This window comes from Sitodiplosis mosellana, unplaced genomic scaffold (assembly GCF_009176505.1).
Source record: "Sitodiplosis mosellana isolate CC-2019 unplaced genomic scaffold, AAFC_SMos_1.0 Smas_scaffold_2, whole genome shotgun sequence".
In the NCBI taxonomy this organism is placed as follows: domain Eukaryota; kingdom Metazoa; phylum Arthropoda; class Insecta; order Diptera; family Cecidomyiidae; genus Sitodiplosis; species Sitodiplosis mosellana.
The window spans coordinates 7,962,627-7,974,068 of NW_022595245.1; the positions used below are offsets into that span (position 1 = coordinate 7,962,627).

General features: G+C 37.2%; 1 protein-coding gene across 1 annotated transcript in view; it reads right to left on the bottom strand.

Annotated features, from left to right (window-relative positions):
• The window catches only part of LOC129564894 (protein disks lost), a 211,863-nt gene that overhangs the window by 1,775 nt on the left and 198,646 nt on the right, over positions 1-11,442 (bottom strand). Inside the window, exons 3-6 of the mRNA XM_055439145.1 lie at positions 3,291-5,363; positions 2,322-2,478; positions 1,407-1,820; positions 226-1,293 (exon numbers count right to left, since the gene is read on the bottom strand). Coding sequence (XP_055295120.1) covers positions 226-1,293; positions 1,407-1,820; positions 2,322-2,478; positions 3,291-5,363 — 3,712 coding nt within the window. The remainder of the gene's footprint in view (positions 1-225; positions 1,294-1,406; positions 1,821-2,321; positions 2,479-3,290; positions 5,364-11,442) is intronic.

Here is an 11,442-nt window from a genome sequence, read left to right on the forward strand (position 1 = left end):
CAAAGTTGGTAAACAAATTGATTGATTAAACATTACATTTTTCTGTTGTTTTTGTTGTTGTTACTTAGGTGGAATTCATTTTTCGCCTTCAGCTCATGCTGTTTACATTTGCCGAGGAAAAACGAACGAAAACAGCGGATAATCTGCTTTTCCCACCATCACCCACATCCAGATTTTTTTTTAAATTCTAAAATGCAATCAGGTTTTTTTTCTGTACCCGCTTACCTTGACTCGTTGCAGAGCTGCTGGTGTTACGAAATCTTGCCATTTTTTCAGCAACTCCTTTTCGCCATTCGAATAGATGCGATACAGTTCATTTAAGATGGCATTTGAATCTTTCAGCTGAATTTTATCAACCGATTCAATGATGCTTTTCTTGAATGGTATGAGTATTTCCACTTGAAAATCCTTAACAACAGCGGAATAAACGCGCTCTTGTACAAATTCAACAGTTCGTCGCACGGACAAAGTTTGTGAGTGCAAAAATGCTTCTACCAATTTCGATTGTGCATCATCGTCTTCGTTTAGCAGCTGTTGTACCGTAGGCGGTGTTTTCAGTGCATTGTTGATTGACGGCGGAGCTTCGCAAATTTTTGGTGTAATGTGTCGGTAGCGACCAGTACGAGAGACAGTTTTTGAATTGCGTTTTGGCATGATTGATACACGGAAATCGGCTAGAAATGGGCAAGCTGCCTGCAAAACCGTTTCGAGTAATGGATCAAATGTTCGGGTATCTGACAGTTTTTTATCAGCTCGAGAAGTTTCAAGCGCCATTTGTAACTGTAAATCATTTGCCAGCACATTTTGACCAATGTTAAACTTTTCCAATGTGCCCGTTATTGTGTTTGTTTGTGTGTCACTGGCCTTAAAGAAGATTTGATGTTTCCCTGAGAAAAATGCCGATAAGTCTTTGGGTACGAATATTTCGACGGCAGTCAATTCGGTTGAACCCAACGATGGATGGGATTGCATTATGGCCTTTAGTTGTTTACGATTCTGACGATACGAATAGTATTCGTTTGGCACGTTAGGTTGATCAAACAGCCAGCCCAAACAAGATCGTATGATAAACACTGACGTTTGTCGCATCGATAACATTGTATTATTCTCAAATTCGGCTGTCATCACGTACAATTCGTAGAAAATATTGAATACATCACGATAATAGTCGGATCGTAGGCTAACTGAATCTAACATCGAAATGAATTGTACGATCCATGGCAGTGTCACGATTAATTTGTGATTGATGATGGACTTTTTCAGTATCTCCTTGATGTCAATCATTGTCCGAATCTATGGAAATAAATTACAAATTAGTTATCTGATCTGAAGAGGGTGAGAGAGAGAGTGAGTGATTAATCTGCATTTGACAATGACGTGTGTTTCCCTCTGTAATAAAGGCTTACCTTGTTTCTAAGTTCAATTTGCCGGTTGTCAACGGTGGTGTTCACACCAAACTCATAGATAAATGGCCGTGCCACAATTAGACCCAAAAATTTCGCCAAAACACTCAACGTGGACAATGTCTCCGGTTTCACGATGTATTCTTGTCGATTTTCAGGCTCGTTCTCGTCAATCGTTGACAATTCCAATGTTTCGAATGATGAATCGTTCATTTCCATCAATTCGTTGGTCAAAACGATTTTCAATTGCTCGATAAAATTCGTTTGATGTTCGGCAGCAATTATGAAATCCTTGAAAAATATTTGGTTGCCCGGAAATTGGAAATTCGTGCTGAAATGGCTGGGCGCAACCAAACGTTGTTGTAATTTATTCAATTTACCCGGATCAATATTGGGTAAATCGGATTGAATGACCTCCTGTGTGATGTATGTGTGTTTGTCCAGCAGCGCGATGTGAAAGCAGAGAGAGAAGAAATAGAGAGAAAGAGAATGAAATAGAGGGATGTGATGCGATTGGATTGAAGAGAAGGAAAAAAACAACAAATTGAAATGAGTTTGGAGCAAGCAGCGAACGAGCAAGAGAATGGAGAAAAGGAAGCAAACATTAAATTGCGTTTATTGTCCCACTAATCTTCTACGCTATGACTCTGGAGTCACATGCTGTTGCGAGAGAGAGAAAGAGTGAAAGGGACATTTCAAACCGTTAGGTTGACTAGATTGAATGTGAACGTAAAAATGCGTTCCTTTTTTGCATCACTGCTGCTGCCTTTTTCTTGCTTGATCGCTGGCTGACTGAATGGCTGGTATGCCACTCGTTCAAAATTGAATATTTTGTGCGAATGAGCCCGGGCATAAGCAAAGCCAAATGCCGAAATACCAACTTCAAAACGACGACGGACATGTGTTAATGGTACGTACGTTGAAATTACACGATAAAATCAATTGTGCTGTAAATAGTTTTGCCATGTGCGCCATATTTATTGGATGATCCATTTCATGGAGCATAGATCGTACTTTACGTCCAAGTTCGGTCTCAAAGTCCCATGCCGGATTTAAGTGCTTTGATTCCCATATCCTTCAAAAATAGATACATACGAGAGAAAGACAAAAAAAAAACAATGTGAGACAGACACAAATAATATGAGCATATAAAACAAGAATTGTTGAACATCAATGGCTATAAAGCGAAGCACACAGCTCTGCACAGCACAGCAAAGCAAAGCAAAGCATTCCAAGTGATTCAATGGAAATTGATGTGGCACAAAAACGAAAGCACTAAATCCAAATAAACAAATACTCATTGAATTAGTGCATCGATACACATTCGGATGCCCAGATGTCGATTATTTTCTCCAGAGATGTCTTTGTTTCCTGGTTAAATTGCAATTCCATAAACGAATCACACGGTTTGCTGCTGCTGTTGCTGCTACTTTTTTGTCCCTGGTATACGGAATTACATAAAGTGTGTGTTCATGGTAATATGCGGAAAAACTTTAACGATTTTTCAAAAAACTTGACAATTGTCGAAAAGTTTGTGAAATAGTTTCGTTAACGATATTGTTGATTTTCATTTTTTTTTCTCTTTTGTTTCTCGCTCTTTAAAGTTGGAAATGTTATTTGTCTTGACATGTAGAGCGGACGAGAATTCCATGAAAACTGTTGATAAATCAGTGTTGAAAAATAATTTGCACTACTTTTCAAAACTTTTATCCCACTTTAGTGTGAGCCATACATGTCTGTTCAACGATGGACGATGATGATGACGATTCTCATCGTAACGAAGAAGAAAAAAAAACGGCGAAACGCCTGAAATTATCATAAATCGTCCGAGCGGTGAATTATCGCTCACTGCGCCCGTTCGCATTGACTGAATGATGGTGTACCTACCCTAAAATGCTGTAAAAATGATCTCGTTGCTTTTTGAAGGCAGCTGCTTCACGGGCCGATGGAAAATTCATTTGTGTATCTTGCTCTTGCTGATAAAATACTTTCATGCTGTTGTTGGGCGCAAGCAATGCTGCATTTGAACCACCGACAAAGTCACCACTGTTCGATGTATCATGAGTGCGTAACGGCCGCTCCAATTGCATTTTATGTGAGTACACACTCGTTAGATCATCCTTTATTGTCGCATCCAATGTCGTTAGGCGTTCGTTTTCAAGCAGCACTTTTATCGATGTCACGTCAAGCATGCGAAGGATATTTTTCTGTAATTGCAGAACGCCCAAACCAAAATAAACGCAATTATTGATATTCTTCAGTAGCAAAATGGCCGAATGCACGGAATCAATAGCAACGGTACTATTGGCAACAGCATTTACTGTTGTGGCACAGGTGCTGCTGACTTTATTCAATCCAATATCAACGGCATTTCCTGTCTCCTCTTGTTGTTGTGGCATCATCGGCTGCTGTTGCTGCTGTTTCACCATCGTATCGATGGTGTTTTGTTTCGCTGTTGCCTCACCGACCGCATTAATTTTACTCAATGTTGACTCAATCGCATTAGTTCGCTCGTTAATGCTGTTACCATCCAACATATGCGGATTACGGTCGTAATATTCGTCTACATCGAGATTGATTAAATTCACCAAATACGCAACTTCAGTCAGAACATTCGTTACGAGATTCAAGTCAAGCACAATCGAATAAATATCAATGAATTTATCAAGCATCGGCTTATTTGTGATTTTCTGCAGGTCAATTGGTGGTGCGTTTTTTGTTGCTGTCACACCCATTGCCGTTTTTTTACCAACCATATTCAGTTTCTCGTGCAATAGCGCACGTAAATTGGTTTCGGGCGGTTGTTCTTCTTGAAATACACGGCGAATCATGTCCTTTTGTGATTTCAGTAGATCGTGCGTGCTTTCGGCATTCTCTTCATGTGCCAATTCAAGTATATTATTATCGCTGCGAAAGGCCGGACAATTGAATTCATTCAAACTGCCACCGATTCGTGTAGGTACCACACGTTTAGTCGGTTTGACGGTTTGATTTGACTTGGGCGTTGTTGTTATTGTTGTTGTTGCTGTTGTAGCTAACAGTGGTTGTGCGACTGACGATACTGATGTCGGGGTCAACGAAGTTCGATTCATTTTTCCTTTAGGCATAAAACTTGGAAAGTCTTTTTCATGCGAAACATTTGCGGCCGTTGGTGTTGTTGTTGTTGTTGTTGTTGTTTTTGGTGAACGTTCCGATGAATTAAGCGATTTGCGTGCTTTTTGCGAATGTTGTTTTGATGTAAACGGTGCTAGAAAGTCACCCAAGCAAATGTTCGACGTATTTGCGCTACGTCTATCTTTGGACTTTTCATGCGATTGTTTTATGCCAACCGATGTGTCAAGGCATGTACTGCTATCGTCAAACGAATATCTTGAGTCATTGGATGATTGCTGCCGCGAGTTGTACGACATTGTTGTGTTACGGCTGTGGCTATTTCCGCTCCGGTTGCTATAGTGATGCGATTGGAGTTGTGACGATGACAAATTTTGCTTGCTGAACGACGGTGTGCTCGTAGAAAATGCAGAAATATTCTTCGCTGGCGTACTGAATGCATGTATTCCCGGGCTATTCAAACGATGCACCGCAATGGGAGTCAATGTTTTTTTTAAATCTCCCGTAAAATCACTATACAATGGACTCTTCACCGAATCAAACCCATCATTTGCTTGTGATTGATCGACCAGTTTTTGTGATGTTCGCAATTTTATCGATCTGTTTGATTCATTCGGTGAATTATAAGTTGACGAAAATAAATCACGTGAAATGTTTTTGTTGCTGCTGCTGCCACCTCCACCACCACCACCACCACCATAAACAACATCATTGTTCGCGCCCAGCGATTTTAGTTGTATTGAATTGTTAGCGCTTGTGCTAAATTGTTTCGCACTGATTGCTCGTTCAGCCGTGTGACCTATCAGTTTTCTCGGTGTGTTGCATGATGATGAACAATTTTTATTGTACCTATTGTGTAGGGCAGAGAGATAGAGGGAGAAAAAACACACATTAGAAACTGCTGAACTACGTAAATAAATAAATAAATACGTAAATTGTTCCATTGTTACTGATAATGTTATGAAATTGTTATGAATAATAATTTTGGTATACGCTTTGGACATTTCCATTGTATTCAATCGATTTGATTCCATCCATATACTTTAACATACACACGTACACGTACACGTATACATATATAAATACAATTTTTCGATGACTCCATACATTTGGTTATTTATTGCACCAAAATACCAACGTCATGAAATTCGCTTCTCTGTGAGTTCTGGTGTGCTTCTGGTGTAGCTGCCGGTGAATTCCAGAAGAAAGCGAGGAAAAAAATGGTATAAAATATAAAGAATGTGCACGCAAATAACCGAAAGAGAGAGCAAGAGACAAAGATAGAGGAAAAAAGTGCCATGTAAATCTGACTGAAATGGCGAAGGATTCAAACCAAAACTCATCACACATCCACAAAACATTGTTGCGCCACATTTTACAAGTATTTCTGGTGACATTATTTATTTATTTTTTTCGTTTAAATTCTCGTTGCAAAAATAATAATTGGATGACATCGGAAAAAAAAGTCGTAAACCATTTCAGGAAAATAAGTTTATTTCTTCTACAGTGTGACGACAATTGGAACAGAGAAACATTTGGTTCAGTACTCTAGGAATACAGATGGGTAGCTAGAGAGAAATACATGAAGGGGAAGAGCGAGATAGAAATGTGAGAGAGAGAGAGAGAGAGAGAGCATTTATCGAAACAGAAAGAGATTTTCCACGGAACTGGATTTAAACGAAGAGCTGGGCCTATTTTTATGAACTTCTGCTTCACTGAACAAAAATAAATATTTCATTCGATTCTCGTTTCGCTCAGAAATAATAATAACAGTAATAAAGGTGAAATAACATCTGAATACTGCTTAAACAAACGCAAGGATAAATATAAATTTCTGTTCGACAAATCGGTGAATGCGTCATAAAATCACAAACAATCGTTCGTTTCAAGCAACAGTTAAATGATGCGAACTTTGTTACCGTTGCGTTTGTTTTTCTTATTTCGAATGCTGATGGTGTTGATATAATAAGTGCGAAATTATCCCAATGACCGACCGACCCAACCACCAAAAGCAAACCAAGTGCAAAATAAATGAAAGAATAACAAACGTGAAATAAGCACACACAGAACGAATGCGAACATAACTGAAAAGAATTACGGCAAGTATTAAGGTGCGCAAACAAATCATTCGCCCCCACATAATTGTTTAATAGACAAAAGGGAGGTATAAATTACGTGGAGAAGAGAAGAAAACGAAAAAGAAAACAATAACAACTACAACACACTGAAAATAAGAGAATACAACAACGGATAAAATGATATCATCAAATATTATATGAAATAACGATGAAAAAAAAATGCACACTCAAAGGCATTTGGCACAGTAAAAACCGGAGCGCTTGTGTTTGTGTGGTCGTTGTATAGGTGTTACTTTAGATCTTTGATAAAACAATTTTCGTTGCTTCTTTCGTTTGTTTAGCATTTCTTACTGCTCATAAAATGTCTGTGAGACACTTTATCACTTGGCGTACAGTGCTTTTTGCTCGGTAATCGTTTGCTATTTTCTTTGCAACGTTGCTAGCATGGGGATGTAGCAAGTAGCCAAGAATGAGATATTGTGCCCGGTGGCGATAAAAACGCTTGCGATGACGGTATATTGGTGGTGCGACGACGGTGACGACGGCTATGGTGGTGGTAATGTTGGAAAGTGATGGTTAGGCGTATTTCTTTCATTCATTTGCCGTGTGTCTCCCCCAATATTCTTATTGAGAGCAGAAAAATGTGGGCCAACCTCTCCTTGGCGTTAATCGGGAAATATAAAAAATGGGCAAAAATCGCATGGCGTATCTAATACCGAAAATCCTAGCTGATACACACCAGACAATTAATTAAATACAGCAAAGGAACAGGACTTATGCACTTGGCCTAATACGACAATAACCACGATTTACACATAGTTATAAATCGTAAATAATTTACTTGTTCCGTAAGCCATCGAATCCATTTCGATGCCATCGCTATCGCCGTCACAACTATCAACAACTTAGAAGAGTCGCTATGCTTTTCATTTATCCCGATCTTAGCAATTAATTTCATTTTCACCCTGGTTTATCTTTGTTTAATAGTTTGCCATCATTATTTTCCTTTATTCATTTGTGTCGCTGAGCATAAAAATATTTTATGTTCGGTTGTTGCTGTAACAGATCTATTCCCATTTTGATGCTCAGCGACACATTTGTACTGACGAATCTTTTTCTTGGAATCATAAGCCCCGGACGACTTGCTGTTCGACTCGCCGGTGACTCATTACTCACTTTTATTGCGGCCTAGCGCGCGCACATCATCATGTCAACGAAACACACAAATTCACCAAAAAATAATTTTTCTGTGTCGGAGAGCTTCTCATCAAAAATCCCTTTGCATTCGGATGCCGCTATTTACTCACACTTTCTATGACATTAATCGTCATGTCTATGAAGCATATTATAATTTTTCATTTGTTATTATTTTATATCGCAATTTACCTTTCCACATTTTTTTTCTACACATTCTCTCTCGTCCTCTCTTTCCCTTCCACTCTAGCTCTCATTATTTCATCTGAACTGTCTATTCGTTTCGTTTTTATTGTTGTGATTTGAAGGCAAACGATCCAGCAACATCATTAATCAAAGACGGTACATTTATGAACAAACATCAGCACACTGGCAATGGGCAACATAGCACCAGTGGCATTGATGTTAGCCTATTCACCTTCAATTTGGTGTAGACTTCTTCGAGTGATGATATTGAAATGGTAAACGCTACTGTATGCATATGAAAAACACACGACTTGTACACGCATTTGTTTGTCTAAACAATCTTCCAACGCCGGCCTTGACGAAAGCACCGTGCAAACAGTAACCAACCAACCAACCAATGTGGATGCACCTTATTTGTGCGTTTGCGTTTCGTTTTTCGCAAATTAATGTGATATTTAATCTGGAAGCATATTTTGTTTCAAATACCAAAGGTACCCAGGCACGGATAATTTGATGTTTGGTCTGTAGTCGATTTCCAGAGAAATGGCAACGAGAGAAAAAGAATAGAGAAAAAAAATAAATTATACACACAGCACAACACCACGCGTACAAAATACAATGGTTGTGTTTCATTTCAAATCTGATAACTAAAAAATTGTGGCCATTTTTCGCACAGCATCAGACCACTCGCTCTCTGTGTGTTTGTTGCTTTGTTCTTTTCTATTCGGCTCAATTCACCGAAAAATCCGCTCACACATTCCATAATTATTTATATGTATGTTGCAAATGCAAGCAGATGATTGTTGTCGACGGTAGCAATGGCCATGGTCGCAAATATGATTTTGAAATTATGAAGTGATTAAATACTTTGTAACAATAACGCAGATCCCGATATAATTTACATAGCACCGAATGCGATAGCAATGAAGTCTATTCTGTGGTCATCCAAATGAATTATTGTGGGTTAACGCAAATTAAATTAAATATGAGCTTTTTATTCTCTGTCGCTTCTCCCACTCACTTCATCGCTGCTGTTCATCACTTCGTTTTGCTCCGTGAATTTGCGTTCCACGGACGCAAGAGATTTGGAAAGAAGGTATCATTCGCACAAGGAAAAAAAACGAAGGATGATTATTATTATGATAAGTATAACCGGGGAAAAAAAGCCCTAAAGATAATAACGGGGAGATAATTTATAGGTATAAAAATATGGGGATGAATACGACTTTTGTTAATTTTTCTGCCGCTTTTTTTTATCTCTTTCCCTCGCTCACACACTAGGTAATTATTTCGATGACAAAGTTTCGGTGCATAAAAAAAGGTTCGATTCAATTATTGATCTATTTTCGTTAGCTGGCTATCTTTTTTTTCCAAATCGAAAATTTAATGCAAATATTTGCGCAATAATAATAATAATGAGAAATTTTTTTTTTTGATGAACATTCAATTTTTTGTTCATTTGTTTTTGCATGTTGGCAAAAAATTCGATTATGTGGGGATTTGGTTGAAAATTTATTATTTTTACATCGATACACCGAACCCATGGACAATATATAAATTGTGTGCACAAGCCAACAGGTGTAGTAGATCTAATCAAAATCCGAAGAATTTGTGTAGGTTTATATTTAATTGAGTAGGCACATTTTGATGGCACATCATAAATTTCTCTCCATCAAATTACCCGAAACCATTTCAATATACTACACCATAAAACTATCGCCATTCGATTCGAGCTTATAATTCTTCCATTAGGCAAACATCATGTGTGTGTGTGACTAGAGGATTGAGTTGTTTAAATTGATACGGTTAATAGCGATTTAATATAATAGATTAGTGTATGACAATGAAAAGTATAGAAGTAAAAAAATGTAATTCTTATTACTTTATTACCTACTTATTACTGTAATAAGATGACCTATTACTTATTACTCATCTTATTACTTTGTAATAAGATGCGTAATAAGTAATAAGTGTATCTTATTACTGTTATAAGATAGACTTATTACTTATTACAGTAATAAGATTGTAATAAGTATCTTATTACTTTTGGTGCAAAAAAAAAAATCGCAAAAATTGTTTCATGTAAAATACATGTCAATTTTTGAAGAAAAGGTTCATACAAAAATCATGTCAAATTTTCCAAGACACATTTTTTTTCAACATTTTTTCGTCTGACAAAAATTGGCATGTTTTTTACATGAAACTTTTTTTTGCGATTTTTTTTGCACCAAAAGTAATAAGATACTTATTACAATCTTATTACTGTAATAAAATGGACTTATTACTTATTACGCATCTTATTACAACGTAATAAGATGAGTAATAAGATAGACAGTACAGTAATAAGATAGACTTATTACTTATTACTCATCTTTGTAATAAGATGCGTAATAAGTAATAAGTCCATCTTATTACAGTAATAAAATGAAAGTAATAAGCAATAAGTAATAAGTTACTTATTACTTTACTTCTATAATGAAAAGGTGAGATATCCTTTTGATAATCAAAACTAAGAACCTTAAATTTAAACACAAAGCTGCTGTTAAGTCTCGTTGAGCTTTTATTCGTGTATGAAATGCATACGCCTACTGTCAATACGGCGTTGACACATGACATTACTTACAGTCAGTTATCGATAAAACACCTTGTGGCAGACGTAAACATAATCCGTATTCATCTTCGTCTTGTTTCATCTTGGCAACATTTTTTTGGATTTTCATTGGAATTACATAATTTCCATTTCAATGTGACAACAGTGGCAAAAAGAGAAGAGACGAATAAAAATTGTTTCCCCTTCAAAGTTTTGTTATTTCTTTTGGAGTTTTTTTTTATTTTTCTTTCGTCTTTATCGGTTATGTTTTCCGAGTTTTTTTTTTCTTTGCTTCGTATTTGATTTGGTTGTCAAACCGAGTCGAACAAGTGGAGAAGGACAAAAAAGACAAATCAACGCACAAAAAGTTGAAAGTTTCTTTTTTTTTGCTGCTGGCACATCAGGTGCGTTCGTTCATTCGTGTTTTTTTTCTTCTCCCTTTTTTTATCTTCCTTCGCACGGCAAGCTTTTGTTGTCTCCATGAATATCTTATAAACTTGTTAATATGTAATATGTATTCACATAAAAGCCGGGTTCTATATAGAGACACCGAATTGCGAAATGCTTTTATGCCAAATTTAGATGAAGTGGAGCCTTTCGAACTTCATGCAATAGATTTGTGCAAACGATATTGAAATTAGAATGGAAAACGTGCAAAGAACTCCAACTGACTCGGTTGGCTCTGTGCAACTAACTTTTATTCAACAACAACAACAGTAACAACAATGCATGCCAAAAATGCCAAGCACTGAATTATATCGCCAAAGAACTGATAATGATGACAACGAATGGTGTGAGCACCATCGATTGAACGAACGAAGGAGCAGAACAAACGCATGGAATGAATGAATGGAATAAACCAATGAGTGTGTGTGTGTGT